At 40.9% G+C, this 19,839-nt stretch overlaps 1 protein-coding gene across 1 annotated transcript in view; it reads right to left on the bottom strand.

Annotated features, from left to right (window-relative positions):
- Nucleotides 1-6,212: 6,212 nt before the first annotated feature.
- The window catches only part of TMEM156 (transmembrane protein 156), a 56,135-nt gene continuing 42,508 nt past the window's right edge, over nucleotides 6,213-19,839 (bottom strand). Inside the window, exons 6-7 of the mRNA XM_068541988.1 lie at nucleotides 12,749-12,854; nucleotides 6,213-6,636 (exon numbers count right to left, since the gene is read on the bottom strand). Coding sequence (XP_068398089.1) covers nucleotides 6,213-6,636; nucleotides 12,749-12,854 — 530 coding nt within the window. The remainder of the gene's footprint in view (nucleotides 6,637-12,748; nucleotides 12,855-19,839) is intronic.

The following is a 19,839-nucleotide window of genomic DNA, read 5'->3' as shown; positions in this document are numbered from 1 at the left end:
CGCTAACAACTATACTAAAAAAAAAGAAAGAAAATGGACAGACAGAAACCTAGCACAAATGGTAAAAGCAAAGCTATACAGACAAAATCCCACAAAGAAGCACACACATACACCTTCACAAAAAGAGAAAAAGGAAGAATATATATATATCATTGCTCCGAAAGTCCACCACCTCAATTTTGGGATGATTTGTTGTCTGTTCAGGTATTCCACAGATGCAGCGTACATCAAGTTGATGGTGGAGATTTAATCTGCTGCTCCTGAGGCTGCTGGGAGAGATTTCCCTTTCTCTTCTTTGTTCGCACAGCTCCTGGGGTTCAGCTTTGGATTGGCTCCTCCTCTGCGTGTAGGTCGCCTGAGGGCGTCTGTTCTTCACTCACACAGGACGGGGTTAAAGGAGCGGCTGATGGGGGCTCTGGCTCACTCAGGCCGGGGGTAGGGAGGGGTACGGAGGAGGCGGGGAGAGCCTGCGGCGGCAGAGGCCGGCGTGACGTTGCAGCAGCCTGAGGCGCGCTGTGTGTTCTCCCGGGGAAGTTGTCCCTGGATCACGGGACCCTGGCAGTGGCGGGCTGCACAGGCTCCCGGGAGGGGCGGTGTGGAGAGTGACCTGTGCTCGCACAGAGGCTTCTTGGTGGCGGCAGCAGCAGCCTTAGCGTCTCCTGCCCGTCTCTGGGGCCCGCGCTGATAGCTGCAGCTCGCGCCCGTCTCTGGAGCTCCTTTAAGCGACGCTCTGAATCCCCTGTCCTTGAGCACCAGGAAACAAAGAGGCAAGAAAAAGTCTCTTGCCTCTTCGGCAGCTCCAGACCTTTTCCCGGACTCCCTCCCGGCTAGCTGTAGCGCACTAACAGGCTGTGTTCACGCTGCCAACCCCAGTCCTCTCCCTGGGATCTGACCTCTGAAGCCCGAGCCTCAGCTCCCAGCCCCCACCCGCCCCGGCAGGTGAGCAGACAAGCCTCTCGGGCTGGTGAGTGCTGGTCGGCACCGATCCTCTGTGCAGGAATCTCTCCGCTTTGCCCTCCGCACCCCTGTGGCTGCGCTCGCCTCCGTGGCTCCGAAGCTTCCCCCCTCCGCCACCTGCAGTCTCCACCCACGAAGGGGCTTCCTAGTGTGTGGAAACCTTTCCTCCTTCACAGCTCCCTCCCAGAGGTGCAGGTCCTGTCCCTATTCTTTTGTCTCTGTTTTTCCTTTTTTCATTTGCCCTACCCCAGTGTTCGGTAGGTGTTCTGTAGGAGTTGTTCCACATGTAGATGTATTTCTGATGTATTTGTGGGGAGGAAGGTGATCTCCATGTCTTACTCTTCTGCCATCTTGAAGGTCTCCCCCATTAAGCACTCTTGATCTGTTTTGACATAGTGGAACTTTGTTTTTTGTTTTGTTTTTTTTTAAATTTTATTTATTCATTTATTTTTGGCTGTGTTGGGTCTTCGTTTCTGTGCGAGGGCTCTCTCCAGTTGTGGCAAGCGGGGGCCACTCTTCATCGCGGTGCGCAGGCCTCCCGCTATCGTGGCCTCTCTTGTTGCCAAGCACAGGCTCCAGACGCGCAGGCTCAGTAATTGTGGCTCACGGGCCTAGTTGCTCCGTGGCATGTGGGATCTTCCCAAACCAGGGCTTGAACCCGTGTCCCCTGCATTGGCAGGCAGATTCTCAACCACTGCGCCACCAGGGAAGCCCGGAACTTTGTTTTGATGAATTGTTTAAAAATAAAACATTGTCCGTTTGCCAAAATAGGATGGAGAATAGAGATGATTTCCTGTTTTTCTGTAACAAATTTCAAGTGGAAAAATGTTTTGAAACCATAAGCAGAAAGGGACTTTCCAGGTACTTAGTTCACAGCTTTTTCTAAGCAATATTTGGCTGTTTTTGCACTGTAATTAATATCATTCACCAAAGGGGATCTTGAGATGGGTTCAAAGAATTTAACTCTTTTAAAAATCTATTAAATGATTTACCTTTGATCCTATTTTATGAGCATCCAGAGCAAAAAGCTTCCTTCTGTGCAATTTTTCTCACAACTACCAAATAATTAAGTTCTTTAGATGTGCTTTGTTGCATGGGTAGAGGCAAGAAAAGCATTTGTTGTGTAGGAGTACTTGCAGTTGAGTGGTGCTTTTTAAGTATACCCTCCAAGCATTGTTGGGACACAAGAGATTCATGCTACAGAACCCCCTGCTAGAAGTGTTTATGAAAAGGTATTGGACAATCTCTTCCTAAGAAAATGGATCTACCTTTATCTCCATAGAGAGATTCCATAATTAAGATGTAACAGGGAAGAGGGTTAAGGACATGGACTTTGAACCCGGACCACCTGGGTTCAAATCTCAACTCTGCCACTTAAACCTGTGTGTCCTTGAGCAACTACTTGACCTCTCTTTGCCTTAATTTCTTCACCTCTAAGTTGGGATCCTGATAAAAGTACTTACCTTCGGGTATTGTGCTTAAAATAGAGACAGGCACATAATTAGTTCTACATTAAACCCCTCCTCAACTCCTACCCTAACATTGGTCTATTTTGGCAGTAGCTGCATGAGCTACGACTGCCCTAAAGCAACTGAAAAAATAGAGCAGATATGTATCTTTTAGTGTGACTTGAGGAAGGCTCTCCCCAAATGCACACAGCCAGAAGCTAGAGTTAAAAATGGTAGATAATCACTTTCATAACCCTAGCCCATATGGTTCCCTAGAGCAAACCACTTCCTTTCCAAACATGAATTTCAAGAGAAAAATAAACATTTATAGATAGCTGGAAAGAATTAAGGCTCCATATAAGGATATAAACTGATGCCTGTCTTTACCAGATGCCATATACCTGAAAGGACTATCTCTGAAACAAGTTTTTTAACTACACAAAGCAAGTTGTCAGTTTGCGGGGGGAAATGAAGATTTTAAAGTCACTATTCTGTATTAATCATGAGAGAGAGAGGAGAAAGTCAGGCTGTGGTTTATACTAAAAAGGAATTAAAATTAAAAACTGACTGCACTACCCTGGGCAAAGGAGACCCTGGCTTATTCCCAGTTCTGTCACTGACAAGCTCTGTTGATGTAACCTTGGGTGAAACCCTTAACCTCTGGGAGCTTCAATTTCCTCAGCTGTAAAATGAGGGCATTGACCAAATGATCTATAAGATTTCTTACAGCTCAGACATCCTATGATTTTATGAAATAAAGTAGATGTTAGATGTATATAGCAGGCAACAGAAACCAGCTCTGAAACTGAAGCAGGAAAGAATCTTTTTGCAAGGATGTTACTGGTAGCTCACAGAATCAAAGGGAAGACTGGAGAATCAGGCTCAGGACCAAGGCAGTTTGGTGGGGATAGGGGGATATTGGGGTGTCTAAAAGCAGGAATGACTCAGCAGCTGGAATGAAGAAGCTCAGATCTTTTTTTCCACCCTCATGTCGCTATAAATCAAAGTCCTAAGAAAGTGGGTCAAATTGGTCTAGCTCAGGTCATATGTCACTCCTTGGCCGATCGGAAAGAAACCATGATTTGCAGTCTTGCCAAGACATCATTCAGTGGACGAGAGATAATTCCTAAGAGGAAAGTCGTATAAGACCACGAAAGAAAGGTAATGACCACCATGCAGCTCTTCACTGCAAATGTTGTGCCTGCCTTTGTAATATCACACACTGATATCACTTTTCTAGGTGGAAATAGTTGGGTTATTTTCACAGTCCATCTGAAAATAGACGTGTCTTTGGAGGGAGATAATGGCCCCAGGACAGCGCTGTTGACACCCATCATGAAATGCTGGGCAATGACATATGCTTGGCAAACAGCCTTAGCGTGCCCCCAAGAGATTGTTCTGGGGGGAAAATAAACAAGCCTGCGTTTTGTCTTCAATCAGTTTCTCTCTGCACATGTCCTTGGAATTGAGGAGGAACATTCCCAGAGCCACACAATAGTCATTTCCTCTTCTTCCATGTTTACAGAGCCCTGTTTTCATTCTGATGGTCAATTCCTCTCCCCTCTTTAAAAACCAAGCAAATCTGAGTTCTTCTAAACTAGTCATCATGGTCCCAACCCCCTGTCCTGTCATTGGTGGGTTTAAGGGTGGGTCTGTGATCCAATCCTAGATGCTCTGACATGAGGAGAAATCTTTCCAGGAGGAGTCTTCTTATAAAGTTTCTTTACTCTTAAAAAGGATACTGTGGTGTAAGAATGTGCTGATGGCTGGTGCTGTGGCACCACCATTTAATACAATCTCTTCTTGAAACCATAAGAGGGGAAGCCTGAAGGCAAAAGCCAACAAGTTGAAGATGGCAGAGAGGAAAAGGAGGAAAGAACCTGCGTGCTCGATGATGTGAGTTCTTGAATTCACCAACTTGGGAAGCACCCCATTCAGAATTTCTATTAGGTAAGACAATAAATCTTATAATTTATGTCATTTTGAGTTGGGCCTCCTATTACTTGCAGATGAAAGTACCTCAATTATAACCCTCAACATGATATTCTTTCAATAAGCAATACATTTATCTCCATATTTCTCTCTGGAAACAGCCTTAACTCTCAGGTGAAAAAATAACTCATCCAAAGAATTTTGTATTATTTTTTGCCAAAATGTCCTGTTTTGCTCCATGCCCTTGCATGCACACTTCATCTTGTCCCTCAAATTATAGAAGCTTCTAGACTACCCTATCTTTACTAAAGTACATGATTCCCAGTTCATAGAGGATTTTTAAATGCATCTTTTGTTGTCATATCTCTCAGTTAATCAATAACATCCTTATTTGGATTTTAAAAATGTAAGAACTTCCTTCCACTCATTATCCTAAGATTGCCACCCATCAGAATAGCACCAATAGTTGGAGATGGTTAAGAAAGATGCAGACAGAAAAGAGAAATAAAATAAAAAATAGACAGAGAAGGAAGTAAACAAAATCAGATCATGAGAATCAACTGTCAGAAAATTGACTCCAAGTCTTTATTCTACCATGCTTTACATGAAGGGAAAGAAATATAGTTGGGAGAGAGACAGACGGAGCTATCTTCTGACAGAGGGAGAAAGGAAGATGCAATTTATACGATATTTATCCTTTGTAAAATTTGGTTTTATTAAATTTTGTGTAGGTACAAAAGTATATATTAAAATATATGTAAGCTACATAGAATCATGACACAATGACTCCCATATACCCACCACCAAGTTTATAACAGAACATGACAGTTGTGTTAGAAGTCCCTGGCATGTAGCTGCCCAGCCCCATCCCCTTCCCCATCGCCTTAGAGGTAACCACTGTGCTGAATTTACAGCCAACACCTGTCAAACTCCATTGATGAGCATTGCGAGGGAGGAGAGGGTAGGGAGGAGTGAGTACCTGTCCCTGGGGACTCAGAAGCTGGAGAAGCTGTGGTTCCCAGTCTCCTCACAATCTAGAGGGGAAACAGACACGAGTACAATGGTTGTGGTGTGAGGCAGGAGGGAGAAGTACTTTGCAAGAGGACTAAATGCTGGGAAAGCACAGAAAAGAGACATTATTCCAGCTGCGGTCAGCAGGGGCCGCTCCATGGGCAAGGTAGCCTTTCTGCCTTTGAAGGGTGGAGAGGATTTCTACAGATGGAAGGAAAGGGCAGATGTCACAGTCAGAAAGGAGGCAGAAGGAGCAAGGTGGTCTGAAGAATGACTGCTCCATCCAGGATGACTAAGGATGCAGGGGGCAGGGGGGAAGTAGAAGTTACAACCAGGATGAAAGTAAAGTTTGAAGGGAATCCTCTGGGAAATGAAAATTCTTCTAGAAACCCAAGCTAGCAGCTATAAATTCAGGTGATGCTGTTTTCCCCACATAGAGATCCGGAGGGGTGCCCTCTGTGCCTCTTCTCTCCGCCTTCTCCTGCCCCACCCTCATTCCCACACCTGCATCACATCATTGCCAAGTGCCTCCAATTCTCCCCTCACATCCTCTCTCTCTGTCTCTCCCTCTTTCTACCACTCCAATTCCACCGTGTCGGCTCAGTGACTGAGCAACCCTGGCAGCCTCCCCGCCTGGTGCCGGGTTCCCTCCCCCCAGTGCACACCTGAACCCCTCTGCATGGAGTGCTGGGCTCCCAGCTACTGAGCGGGACACAGAGGTCAAGGAGGTGAGTGTGGCTCACAGCTGGGAAGGGGAGCCCACGGTGAGAGCCACAGACACACGACGACAAGGCTGTAAGTCATAGGGAGGGGGCGCGAGGTGGGTCAGTGTCAGACGTGGAACCAGTTGAAAACCGGAATGGGCTAAAAGTCAGGCTCAGTTGTGTAGACTGGAAGCCAGGCATCACACCAGGCACCCAGGAACACAGTGTCGTTTTTATTGGAGCCAGGTGGGCAGGGAGGCGAGCAGAACTGCGGGGCTGAGGGAGACATGCAGGACCAGCAATGCTGAGGCAGTTCCATCAGAGGCCCTCCTCCGAAGACAGGTTCACCCAGCCTCCTTGCACTCCCAAAAGAGAGGCCGCTGGTGCTCTTGGAGGGAGCCCTTCTCTCAGGCACCCCCTCCAAGCATCCTGCACCCTTTGTCCCGTCTCCAGCCCGCAGTGCGAGTCCTGGGAGCAGCGCCGGCTTTACACACCTTGACTGGAGCCAAATATTAGCCCAGAGATGGCAGGCAAGCTGGTGAGCTTCCCTTGGCCTCAGCTTCCTCGGGGGTAATGACACCTGTCTTGAGAGCAGTTGTGAGGAGGCAATGAGTATACACGGAATGTGCCTGATGCATAGGGAGACTCAAGAAATAGTTCTCCATCCAACAAATATTTATTAAGCGCCTACTGTGAGCTGAGCATTCTACCAGCTGCCAGGGATAGTACGGTGAGCAGAACCAGTCTAGAGAAGGAGACAGACATTAATTAACAACCACAAAAATAATCGTAAATGACCGATATGAAAAGGGCTATGAGGGCTGAGAACATGTATACTTGGGAGATTTGACTTCTACTGAGAGAACAGGAAAAGCCATCTTCCAGACCCTGCTCAAAAGTGGCCTTCCCAAGAAGCCCACCAGATTACCCCCACTGGCAATGGTTCTTTTGGCCTGTGAACTCTCAGCATGAAGCATGGAGCGTGCTAATGACATTTATCTTACCATTGCATCTAGTATTATAACTAGCGGCATTCATATCCTGTCTCCTCCACCACATCGTAAGCTTGCTGTGGGCGGACAGCCCATAACACTACATCCCTCAGTGCTTCACAGTTTCTGTTAAAGTCTAGTATTTTAATAAATAAGTGAAATTAGCTTCTAAAAGCTGCCACAATGTAACAGAACTTGAAGCTTAATTCATGCCTTTTGTAAACCAAGTTCCCATTGATTTCCAAGTCATTTGTCAGATCATAATAGGTGATATGCAAGGAAACAATAATTTGACTTCTCAGAAACTGTATAAGGTCCATACCTCAGAGAGTGTGACATCCCTCAATTCCTGCTGAAGTATCCCAGACCTGAGCCTGACTCACCTATTAATCAGGGATATACAAATAAGAAAAAGTATGGCTAGTAGAATTCCATTTGCCAAATCCTCAATCCCTAAATTTTACAATTAGAATTTCAGTTTGTGATCTAACAACAACAAAAAAAAAACTGGAGTACCAAAAAAACCTCTGTGTGCTGAAACATTCATTCCTGTTAGGTTGCTTAATGTTAAATCTGACCCTGCAGTTAAACTCTGAAAATGTACTCAGATAAGCAATTTTAACCATATAATGACGTCAGGAGATTAAGTTCCACCTTAACTCTCAGAAGGTGTTTTCTTTTCTTTTTTTAAATTGAAGTATAGTTGGTTTAAAATGTTGTGTTAATTTCTGCTGTACCGCAAAGTGATTCAGTTATACATATACATTCTTTTTGATATTCTTTTCCATTATGGTTTATCTCAGGATATTGAACAGAGTTCCCTGTGCTATCCAGTAGGACCTTGTTGTTTATCCATTCTATATATAATAGTTTGCATCTACTAACCCCAAACTCTCAGTCCATCCCTCCCCCACCCACTCCCCCTTGGCAACCACAAGTCTATTCTCTATGTCTGTGAGTCTGTTTCTACTTCGTAGATAGATTCATTTGTGTCATATTTTGGATTCCACATATAAGTGATATCATATGATATTTGTCTCTCTGTCTGACTTACTTCGCTTAATATGATAATCTCTAGGTCCATCCATGTTGCTGCAAATGGCATTATTTCATTCTTTCTTAAGGCTGAGTAGTATTCCATTGTATATATACAGCACATCTTCTTTACCCATTCATCTGCTGATGGACATTTATCTTGTTTCCATGTCTTGGCTATTGTGAATAGTGCTGCTATGAACATAGTGGTACATGTATCTTTTTTTCTTTTTCTTTTTTTAATTGGAGTATAGTTGCTTTACAATGTTGTGTTGGTTTCTGCTGTACAACAAAGTGAATTAGCTATATGTATACATATATGCCCTTCCTCTTGAGCCTCCCTCCCACCCCCCTGTCCCACCCCTCTAGGTTATCACAGGCATGCATGTATCTTTTTGAATTATAGTTTTGCCCGGATATATGCCCAGGAGTGGGATCTCTGGGTCATATGGTAGTTCTATTTTTAGTTTTTTGAGGACCCTCCATAATGTTTTCCATAGTGGCTGCACCAACTTACTTTCCCACCAACAGTGTAGGAGGGCTCCCTTTTCTCTACACCCTCCCCAGCATTTATTATTTGTAGAATTTTTAGTGATGGCCATTCTGATCAGTGTGAGGTGATATCTCATTGTACATTTGATTTGCAGTTCTCTAATACATTAAGTCCCCTACATACGAACAAGTTCCCTTCCAAGAGTGCATTCATAAGTCCAATTTGTTCATTAGTCCAACAAAGTTAGCCTAAGTACCCAACTAACACAATCGGCTATATACCACTGCTTTTACACTTGCTTCTGGGCATCCTGGGCTTGAAATAATGATACTGTACTACTGTACTCTATACAGTACTGTACAATAAAGTACACAAAAGCACAACCACTTGTAGAGGATGCGCACACGTGACAAGGTATGCCAGACACATGAACTTACATGATTGGACATGCGAACGCATGTTCACATCTCTGAAAGTTCGCAACTTGAAGGTTCATATGTAGGGGACTTACTGTAATTAGCAATGTTGAGCATCTTTCCATGTGCCTGTTGGCCATCTGTATGTCTTCTTTGGAGAAATGTCTATTTAGGTCTTCTGCTCATTTTTCGATTGGGTTGTTTGTTTTTTTGTTGTTGAGTTGTATGAGCTGTTTGTATATTTTGGAAATTAGGCCTTGTTCGTCTCATCATTTGCAAATATTTTCTCCCATTCCATAGGTTATTTTTTCATTTTGTTTATGGCTTCTTTTGCTGTACAAAAGCTTGTAAGTTTCATTAGATCCCATTTGTTTATTTTTGTTTTTATTTCTATTGCCTTGGGAGACTGACCTAAGAAAACATTGGTCAATTTATGTCAGAGAATGTTTTGCCTATATTCTCTTCTGGGAATTTTATGATGTCATGTCTAATGTTTAAGTCTTTAAGCAATTTTGTGTTTATTTTTGTGCCTAGTGTGAGAGTGTATTCTAACTTCATTGATTTACATGCAGCTATCCAACTTTCCCAGCACCACTTGCTGAAGAGACTGTCTTTTTCCCATTGTGTATTCTTGCCTCCTTTGTCGAAGATTATTGACCATAGGTGTGTGGGTTTACTTCTGAGCTCTCTATTCTGTCCCATTGATCCATATGTCTGTTTTTGTGCCAATACCACACTGTTTTGATTACTGTAGCTTTGTAGTATTGTCTGAAGTATGAGAGGGTTATGCCTCCTGCTTTGGTTTTTTTTTTGTTTTTTTGTTTTTCCTCAAGATTGCTTTGGCAATTTGGGGTCTTTTATTGTTCCATATAAATTTTAGGATTATTTGTTCTAGTTCTGTGAAAACTGTCATGGGTATTTGATAGGGATCACATTAAATCTGTAGATTGCTTTGGGTAGTAAGGCCATTTTAACAATATTAATTCTTTGGAAGGTATTTTTCTATTTTTCAATGTTAAGAACCGTCCTCTTTTTTATATATGATTTTACTGTAATTAATAACTATAATTATTCTTGACATCAATGATAGCTATGAAAAGACGAAAGCCAAAAGAAACAGAGGAAACATGTTGTTATTAGATTTAAACATTCAAGTATTTCACTTAAATTCATTTTATTTTGGTATTTTGAATTTTTTTAAAACATCCCAGTGCCAAAAGGAGGCAAGATTTACAGATGCAAACAAATGTATAAACAAACAACCCAGGTCCTCTTAAGCAATTTGCCAAATAGAAACAATCCATCTATATAAGAAAACACATCAAATCAGGATCTGCAATGTGGGCCAGTGAGAGAAAGGATTTGCACCCTCAACCCTGTTTTTGGTTCCTCAAAATCAAAATCTTGGGGCTAGTGTAAGCTGTATAACGATGGATAAACAAAGAGAGTAAGTGTTCTCTTGCTTTTTCCATGGGTTTCATTAGCTTGTTTTCCATGACTCATAATGCCTTCCTGAAAAAACTCTTGTCCCTTTGATCTCCTGGGTCAAATGAGTGCTGTTGAGTTAGTTTCCATCAACCAGTCAGCACTCCTACTGGTTCCTATTGTGCATCCACAGCCAGACCAACTATTACCAGTTAACTCATTCCCAGAATAGAATTATGAGTACTCTTCAGAAGGGTTCAGTCCAAATTGCCCAGAGGAACTCATAAGGATAGTCTGAAGATTTTAAAAAAGACAAATATTATTCACACAAAAATGTTGTTGACCTGAAAATAATTAGTGGAAAAAAATTTTAAACCGTTTATTAAAACTATGTCTTATAAGAACACGAAAAACTCCTTAAAGTCACTGATTAAGGGCTCTTTCCAATCCTTTGTTATGCCATGGACCCTCCTTTATATCCCCAAGTAGACAGTGTGGTTAGTGGTAATAAACTTCTCAGCCTAGGTCTCAGGAAACCTAGGGTCTCCTCCAACCTCTGCCACTATATTTTTTTGGCTTATTTTCCACTTATATAAAATAAAAGTGAAAGTGTTCACGCAAGTTTCTTTTGGTTACAGGAGTCCATGATTCTAGTAGAGAGACACAGAAGTTGAGATTTATCCATTCACTCAATACTTATGTCCACTAAATATTTATTGGACATCTATTAAATGCTAGGCAACATGTCCTCTGAATGAGGGGTCTCCCCATAACACTCCCCAAGTCCCCTGTGGGTGCCTCTATCATGGTACTTGACACTCAGTTGGAATTAGGGATTCCCTAATCTGACTCCTCCACTGATAGACTGCACGTTATTTTGCCAATGAGTAGCAGAATTCTTGGCACACAGTAGGTGCTCCAAAAGCATTTGGTAAAAGGACAGAGGAGAGCTCTTCACGTGCAAGCTTGAGCATCCCAGAATGAGGACCAGAATGAGAAATATCAAGCATAATAGCCAGTAACATTTCATTAAAACAATTATATGATGACATTATATTCTCCCTAGGAATTTCTGAGCCAACAGCAGACCCTTATTTCACTGAAGACCCAAGCACGAAGACCTGCCTCTCTCTAGTCCTGAAGACAAAGTGTTCCTTGGCACTTAGTTTCCAGTTTGATGTATTGGGCCACCTATGCTGGAACCCTTTGGTTGTCTCTCCAGATCTGCCTTCCCCTTTTGTCCACTTTGCTTGGTGCTCTGGGAGGCCAATCTATATGAACTGTCTCAATCTAGCACCAGTGTCCTCTGGCTCTGGTTGGGTTTGGCCAGTGGGGAGTACTAGACGTTGGGAAAGAAGGAGAACAGCCAAGTTGGGATATTCATTCTCTCTCCTCAGGGCAACCACAGGCTGTTGTGTCCATGACGAAAAGCCACAGCTCCTATCAGGCAGCCCTCCCCACATATTCCTTCTGTGTGTGTATGTGTGTGCTTCTGTCTCTGTCTCTCTGAGTTCCTTGTCCCTTTAGTCTTAGGGACAGTAGCAGTGCCCCCAGTTACTTGTCCTAGGATGCTACACTGTCCTTTTTTGGTTTTCCCACATCCTGGCTTAATAAGCCTTTTATGAAACTCTCCCCAAATTATTCAATATGAGTATACCATCAGTTTCCTGCCGGGACTCAAATATTATAAACAGTTAATGATCTAGTCTATCACCACCAAGCACAATAAAAGAATACTAAGAAATGCTAGTTTCCCATCTTGTCCCTGTTATAATTTTTATACCCCCTACAGTGGTTATCAGTAGTGCCTTTAACAAAATAGCTATTTAATAAATATTTGTTGAATGAAAGAAAAAGATTTCTGACACTTCTGTTCACAGTTTTGTATTCAAATACATGGAGATCAATGTGCATTAATCTAGGTTATCAAATATTAAATTTAGAGGAGTTTTTATTTCAGTAGTTGAAAGTCAGTGAGTAGTTCTGCTTTACAAATTTACATTCTCTCTTTTCTCATGTTCCAATTGAAACAATGATTAGCCTGCTGGACTTATGACTCAACCCCAGGAAACAGTACCAAGAGATGAGAAGACATCTCAGGGCACGTGTTGTTCAACAGACTAAGAGATTAGTTTACTGGTCCTTCCTAGACCTTGGAGGAAACAGTGATTTTATTTCATGCCATCTAATTCATATGAACTGATTTCACAAGTTCATCACTTTCTATCTCCTACACCCGGACAGAAATGCAGTTTGGGGCAAACTATACCTCCTTGGATCTATTCACGTTTATAATGGATAGTCAAATCGTCAATAAAGCTGAAGCATCACTCACCGTGTATATTGATCTTGCTGATGCGCCATGGAAGTAACTTCTAGTTCTGGTATTGGAGGAAGCGCGTCCTTGACCTGAGCCATAGGCAGCCTCTGCGTGGTCTCTGCTGTTTAAGATGGAGAGCTGTTCTAGTCTGTATTTAGTCAAGAGCAATGCTAAAGTAGACACAGTATATTCCAATGTAGTAAGAGAACCATGCCTTCCACCTAGACAGGACTCTGGCAGTTTCCACGACTTACTAAATTTCCTGCCTGCAACTCTGACACTTTGTTTTTTTTTTTCTCATTAGTCATCAGTTTTATACACATCAGTGTATACATGTCAATCCCAATCACCCAATTCATCACACCACCATCCCCACCCCCCAGCGTCTTTCCCCCTTGGTGTCCATACATTTGTTCTCTATATCTGTGTCTCAACTTCTGCCCTGCAAACTGGTTCATCTGTACCATTTTTCTAGGTTCCACATACATGCATTAATATACGATATTTGTTTTTCTCTTTCTGACTTACTTCACTCTGTATGACAGTCTCTAGATCCATCCACGTCTCAACAAATGACCCAATTTCGTTCCTTTTTATGGCTGAGTAATATTCCATTGTATATATGTACCACATCTTCTTTATTGATTCATCTGTCGATGGGCATTTAGGTTGCCTCCATGACCTGGCTATTGTAAATAGTGCTGCAATGAACATTGGGGTGCATGTGTCTTTTTGAATTATGGTTTTCTCTGGGTATATGCCCAGGAGTGGGATTGCTGGATCATATGGTAATTCTATTTTTAGTTGTTTAAGGAACCTCCATACTGTTCTCCACAGTGGCTGTATCAGTTTACATTCCCACCAACAGTGCAAGAGGGTTCCCTTTTCTCCACACCCTCTCCAGCATTTGTTGTTTGTAGATTTTCTGATGATGCCCATTCTAACTAGTGTGAGGTGATACCTCATTGTAGTTTTGATTTGCATTTCTCTAATAATTAGTGATGTTGAGCAGCGTTTCATGTGCTTCTTGGCCATCTGTATGTCTTCTTTGGAGAAATGTCTATTTAGGTCTTCTGCCCATTTTTGGATTGGGTTGTTTGTTTCTTTAATATTGAGCTGCATGAGCTGTTTATATATTTTGGAGATTAATCCTTTGTCCGTTCATTCATTTGCAAATATTTTCTCCCATTCTGAGGGTTGTCTTTTCATGTTTTTTATGGTTTCCTTTGCTGTGCAAAAGCTTTGAAGTTTCATTAGGTCCCATTTGTTTATTTTTGTTTTTATTTCCATTACTCTAGGAGGTGGATCAAAAAAGATCTTGCTGTGATTTATGTCAAAGAGTGTTCTTCCTATGTTTTCCTCTAAGAGTTTTATAGTGTCTGGTCTTACATTTAGGTCTCAAATCCATTTTGAGTTTATTTTTGTATATGGTGTTAGGGAGTGTTCTAAATTCATTCTTTTACATGTAGCTGTCCAGTTTTCCCAGCACCACTTATTGAACAGACTGTCTTTTCTCCATTGTATATCCTTGCCTCCTTTGTCATAGATTAGTTGACCATATGTGTGTGGGTTTATCTCTGGGCTTTCTATCTTGTTCCATTGATCTATGTTTCTGTTTTTGTGCCAGTACCATACTGTCTTGATTACTGTAGCTTTGTAGTATAGTCTGAAGTCAGGGAGTCTGATTCCTCCAGCTCCATTTTTTTTATATATATATATTTTTTTTAATTTTATACTACTTTATTTATTTATTTATTTTTGGCTGTGTTGGGTCTTCGGTTCGTGCGAGGGCTTTCTCTAGTTGCGGCAAGCGGGGGCCACTCTTCATCGCGGTGCGGGGACCGCTCTTCATCGCGGTGCGCGGGCCTTTCACTATCGCGGCCCCTCCCGTTGCGGGGCACAGGCTCCAGACGCGCAGGCTCAGTAGTTGTGGCTCACGGGCCCAGCTGCTCCGTGGCATGTGGGATCTTCCCAGACCAGGGCTCGAACCCGTGTCCCCTGCATTAGCAGGCAGATTCTCAACCACTGCGCCACCAGGGAAGCCCCAGCTCCATTTTTTTCCCTCAAGACTGCTTTAGCTATTCAGGGTCGTTTGTGTCTCCATACAAATTTTAAGATTTTTTCTTCTAGTTCCATAAAAAATGCCATTAGTAATTTGATAGGGATTGCATTGAATCTGTAAATTGCTTTGGGTAGTATAGTCATTTTCACAATATTGATTCTTCCAATCCAAGAATATGGTATATCTCTCCATCTGTTGGTATCACCTTTAATTTCTTTCTTTTTTTTTTTTTAATTAATTAATTTATTTATTTATTTTTGGCTGTGTTGGGTCTTCGTTTCTGTGCAAGGGCTTTCTCTAGTTGTGGCAAGCAGGGGCCACTCTTCATCGTGGTGCGCGGGCCTCTCACTGTCACGGCCTCTCTTGTTGTGGAGCACAGGCTCCAGACGCACAGGCTCAGTAGTTGTGGCGCACGGGCTTAGTTGCTCCGTGGCATGTGGGATCTTCCTGGACCAGGGCTTGAACCCGTGTCCCCTGCCTTGGCAGGCAGATTCTCAACCACTGCACCACCAGGGAAGCCCATCACCTTTAATTTCTTTCATCACTGTCTTATAGTTTTCTGCATACAGGTCTTTTGTCTCCCTAGGTAGGTTTTTTCCTAGGTATTTTATTCTTTTTGTTGCAATGGTAAATGGGAGTGTTTCCTTAATTTCTCTTTCAGATTTTTCATCATTAGTGTATAGGAATGCAAGACATTTCTGTGCATTAATTTTGTATCCTGCAACTTTACCAAATTCATTGATTAGCTCTAGTAGTTTTCTGGTGGCATTTTTAGGATTCTCTATGTATAGTATCATGTCATCTGCAAACAGTGACAGTTTTACTTCTTCTTTTCCAATTTGTATTCCTTTTATTTATTTTTCTTCTCTGATGGCCGTGGCTAGGACTTCCAAAACTATGTTGAATAATAGCAGTGAGAGTGGACATCCTTGTCTTGTTCCTGATCTTAGAGGAAATGCTTTCAGTTTTTCACCATTGAGAATGATGTTTGCTGTGGGTTTGTCATATATGGCCTTTATTATGTTGACGTAGGTTCCCTCTGTGCCCACTTTCTGGAGAGTTTTTATCATAAATGGGTGTTGAATTTTGTCAGAAGCTTTTTCTTCGTCTACTGAGATGATCATATGGTTTTTATTCTTCAATTTGTTAATATGGTGTATCACACTGATTGATTTGCATATATTGAAGAATCCTTGCATCCCTGGGATGAATCCCACTTGATCATGGTGTATGATCCTTTTAATGTGTTGTTGGATTCTGTTTGCTAGTATTTTGTTGAGGATTTTTGCATCTATATTCATCAGTGATATTGGTCTGTAATTTTCTTTTTTTGTAGTATCTTTGTCTGGTTTTGGTATCAGGGTGATGGTGGCCTCGTAGAATGAGTTTGGGAGTGTTCCTTCCTCTGCAACTTTTGGAAGAGTTTGAGAAGGATGGGTCTTAGCTCTTCTCTAAATGTTTGATAGAATTCACCTGTGAAGCCATCTGGTCCTGGACTTTTGTTTGTTGGAAGATTTTTAATCACAGTTTCAATTTCATTACTTGTGTTTGGTCTGTTCATATTTTCTATTTCTTCCTGGTTCAGTCTTGGAAGGTTATACCTTTCTAAGAATTTGTCCATTTTTTCCAGGTTGTCCACTTTATTGGCATAGAGTTGCTTGTAGTAGTCTTTTAGGATGCTTTGTATTTCTGCGGTGTCTGTTGTAACTTCTCCTTTTTCATTTCTAATTTTGTTGATTTGAGTCCTCTCCCTCTTTTTCTGGATGAGTCTGGCTAATGGTTTATCAAGTTTGTTTATCTTCTCAAAGAACCAACTTTTAGTTTTATTGATCTTTGCTATTGTTTTCTTTGTTTCTATTTCATTTATTTCTGCTCTGATCTTTATGATTTCTTTCCTTCTACTAACTTTGGGTTTTGTTTGCTCTTCTTTCTCTAGTTCCTTTAGGTGTAAGGTTAAATTGTTTGCTTAATAATTTAACCTTGAGATTTTTCTTGTGTCTTGAGGTAGGCTTGTATAGCTATAAACTTCCCTCTTAGAACTGCTTTTGCTGCATCCCATAGGTTTTGGATCATCGTGTTTTCATTGTCATTTGTCTCTAGGTATTGTTTGATTACCTCTTTGATTTCTTCAGTGATCTCTTGGTTATTTAGTAATGTATTGTTTAGCCTCCATGTGTTTGTGTTTTTTACGTTTTTTTCCCTGTAATTCATTTCTAATCTCAGAGTGTTGTGGTCAGAAAAGATGCTTGATATGATTTCGGTTTTCTTAAATTTACTGAGGCTTGATTTGTGACCCAAGATGTGATCTATCCTGGAGAATGTTCTGTGCACACTTGAGAAGAACGTGTAATCTGCTGTTTTTGGATGGAATGTCCTATAAATATCAATTAAATCTGTCTGGTCCTTTGTGTCATTTAAAGCTTGTGTTTCCTTATTTATTTTCTGTTTGGATGATCTGTCCATTGGTGTAAGTGAGGTGTTAAAGTCCCCCTGTATTATTGTGTTACTGTCAATTTCCTCTTTTATAACTGTTAGCAGTTGCCTTATGTATTGAGGTGCTCCTATGTTGGGTGCATATATATTTATAATTGTTATATCTTCTTCTTGGATTGATCCCTTGATCATTATGTACTGTCCTTCCTTGTCTCTTGTAACATTCTTTATTTTAAAGTCTATTTTATCTGATATGAGTACTGCTACTCCAGCTTTCCTTTGATTTCTATTTGCATGGAATATCTTTTTCCATCCCCTCACTTTCAGTCTGTATGTGTCCCTAGGTCTGGAGTGGGTCTCTTGTAGGCAGCATATATATGGGTCTTGTTTTTGTATCCACTCAGCGAGCCTGTGTCTTTTGGTTGGAACATTTAATCCATTCACGTTTAAGGTAATTATCGATATGTATGTTCCTATGACCGTTTTCTTAATTGTTTTGTGTTTGTTTTTGTAGGTCCTTTTCTTCTCTTGTGTTTCCCGCTTAGAGAAGTTCCTTTAGCATTTGTTGTAGAGCTGGTTTGGTGGTGCTGAATTCTCTTAGCTTTTGCTTGTCTGTAAAGCTTTTGATTTCTCCATAAAATCTAAATGAGATCCTTGCCAGGTAGAGTAATCTTGGTTGTAGGTTCTTCCCTTTCATCACTTTAAATATATCATGCCACTGCCTTCTGGCTTGTAGAGTTTCTGCTGAGAAATCAGCTGTTAACCTTATGGGAGTTCCCTTGTATGTTATTTGTCATTTTTCCCTTGCTGCTTTTAATAATTTTTCTTAGTCTTTAATTTTTTCCAATTTGATTACTATGTGTGTCGGTGTGTTTCTCCTTGGGTTTATCCTGTATGGGACTCTCTGCACTTCCTGGACTTTGGGGGCTATTTCCTTTCCCATGTTAGGGAAGTTTTCAACTATAATCTCTTCAAATATTTTCTCTGGTCCTTTCTCTCTCTCTTCTCCTTCTGGGACCCCTATAATGTGAATGTTGTTATGTTTAATGTTGTCCCAGAGGTCTCTTAGGCTGTCTTCATTTCTTTTCATTCTTTTTTCTTTATTCTGTTCCGCAGCAGTGAATTCCACCATTCTGTCTTCCAGTTCACTTATCCGTTCTTCTGCCTCAGTTATTCTGCTATTGATTCCTTCTAGTGTAGTTTTCATTTCAGTTATTGTATTGTTCATCTCTATTTGTTTGTTCTTTAATTCTTCTAGGTCTTTGTTAAACATTTCTTTCATCTTCTCGATCTTTGCCTCCATTCTTTATGAGGTCCTGGATCATCTTCACTATCATTATTCTGAATTCTTTTTCTGGAAGGTTGCCTATCTCCATGTCATTTAGTTGTTTTTCTGGGGTTTTATCTTGTTCCTTCATCTGGTACATAGCCCTCTGCCTTTTCATCTTGTCTATCTTTCTGTGAATGTGGTTTTTGTTTCACAGGCTGCAGGATTGTAGTTCTTCTTGCTTCTGCTGTCTGCCCTCTCAACTCTGACACTTTTAACCCATTTCTCTCAACTCTGTATCTAACCTTTCAATTCCTCCTCCCTCATCTCCTTCTGAGCACAAGATCTGCAGTATAGTTAAGGAGGAGCAAAGTAAAGAAAAAATTTAAGATACAATGTCAAGTAGCAAGAAAAGAATTTTAGTTTGGAAAGTACAAACATTTCCTTCTTTGCATATTGTTGAAATATGTCCCTAAGAATAATATTAATAAATAACACCCTTGATTTCAGGGACAATTTTACCAAAAAGCAAAATTACAAATTAGATGAACTCTAACCTGTCTTCCTTTGCTATGATTCTGTGACTTTATAAACTTCTTCTAATATTATCTTCAACTGACTTTAAATAGAAGGTAAAACTTGATGTCCATGGCTCAATGGTATCTCTTGTATTCCACTGGGGTCCTGGGTCTTGCTTTTCTAGTCTTTATATTGAAACTTGAGTTCTACGTAATACATGTGGTTTTTTGCTTCACAGATGTCTCTACTTTTTATACAAAGCCCTGAACATGGATGGAAATGAGGTGACCTCTAATTTAAAGAGAAATTTGTGTAGTTGCTTCTTAAGAAGAGATATCAGAAAGGAAGTTTTAAGTATAATCAAGAATATGATTCTTTTTTTCCAAGAAGATTATTAAACACTGGTGTAGTTTACCAAAAGGGAAATCCTGTCAAAGCTTCTCTCAGAATGTTATTCCTTTAATTAGAAAAAAATTTTTGATAAGAAAAACTTATTTTTTGGATTTAATTTTCTGTATAAGGAATACATTCACCTGATTAAAAAATTTTAAACTATGAAGGGATATTCAGTGAATATTCCTTTTTACCCCATCTCCCAGGCAATCACTTCCTACCATATCACATAGTTCTTTCCCTTCTAGATAGTTGATAGATAGATAGATAGATAGATAGATAGATAGATAGATAGATGATAACTTTGTACTTTAATATATGTGTTATTAAAATGTTGTTTTTGTCCTTCTTTACACAATTAGTAGAATACCATACATATATATCATGAATGATATATCTTAGGGATCTTTCCACATAAGTGCTTCCTCTTTC

This window comes from Eschrichtius robustus, chromosome 4, assembly GCF_028021215.1.
Source record: "Eschrichtius robustus isolate mEscRob2 chromosome 4, mEscRob2.pri, whole genome shotgun sequence".
In the NCBI taxonomy this organism is placed as follows: Eukaryota; Metazoa; Chordata; class Mammalia; order Artiodactyla; family Eschrichtiidae; genus Eschrichtius; species Eschrichtius robustus.
This window is presented reverse-complemented; position numbering and strand designations above follow the sequence as displayed.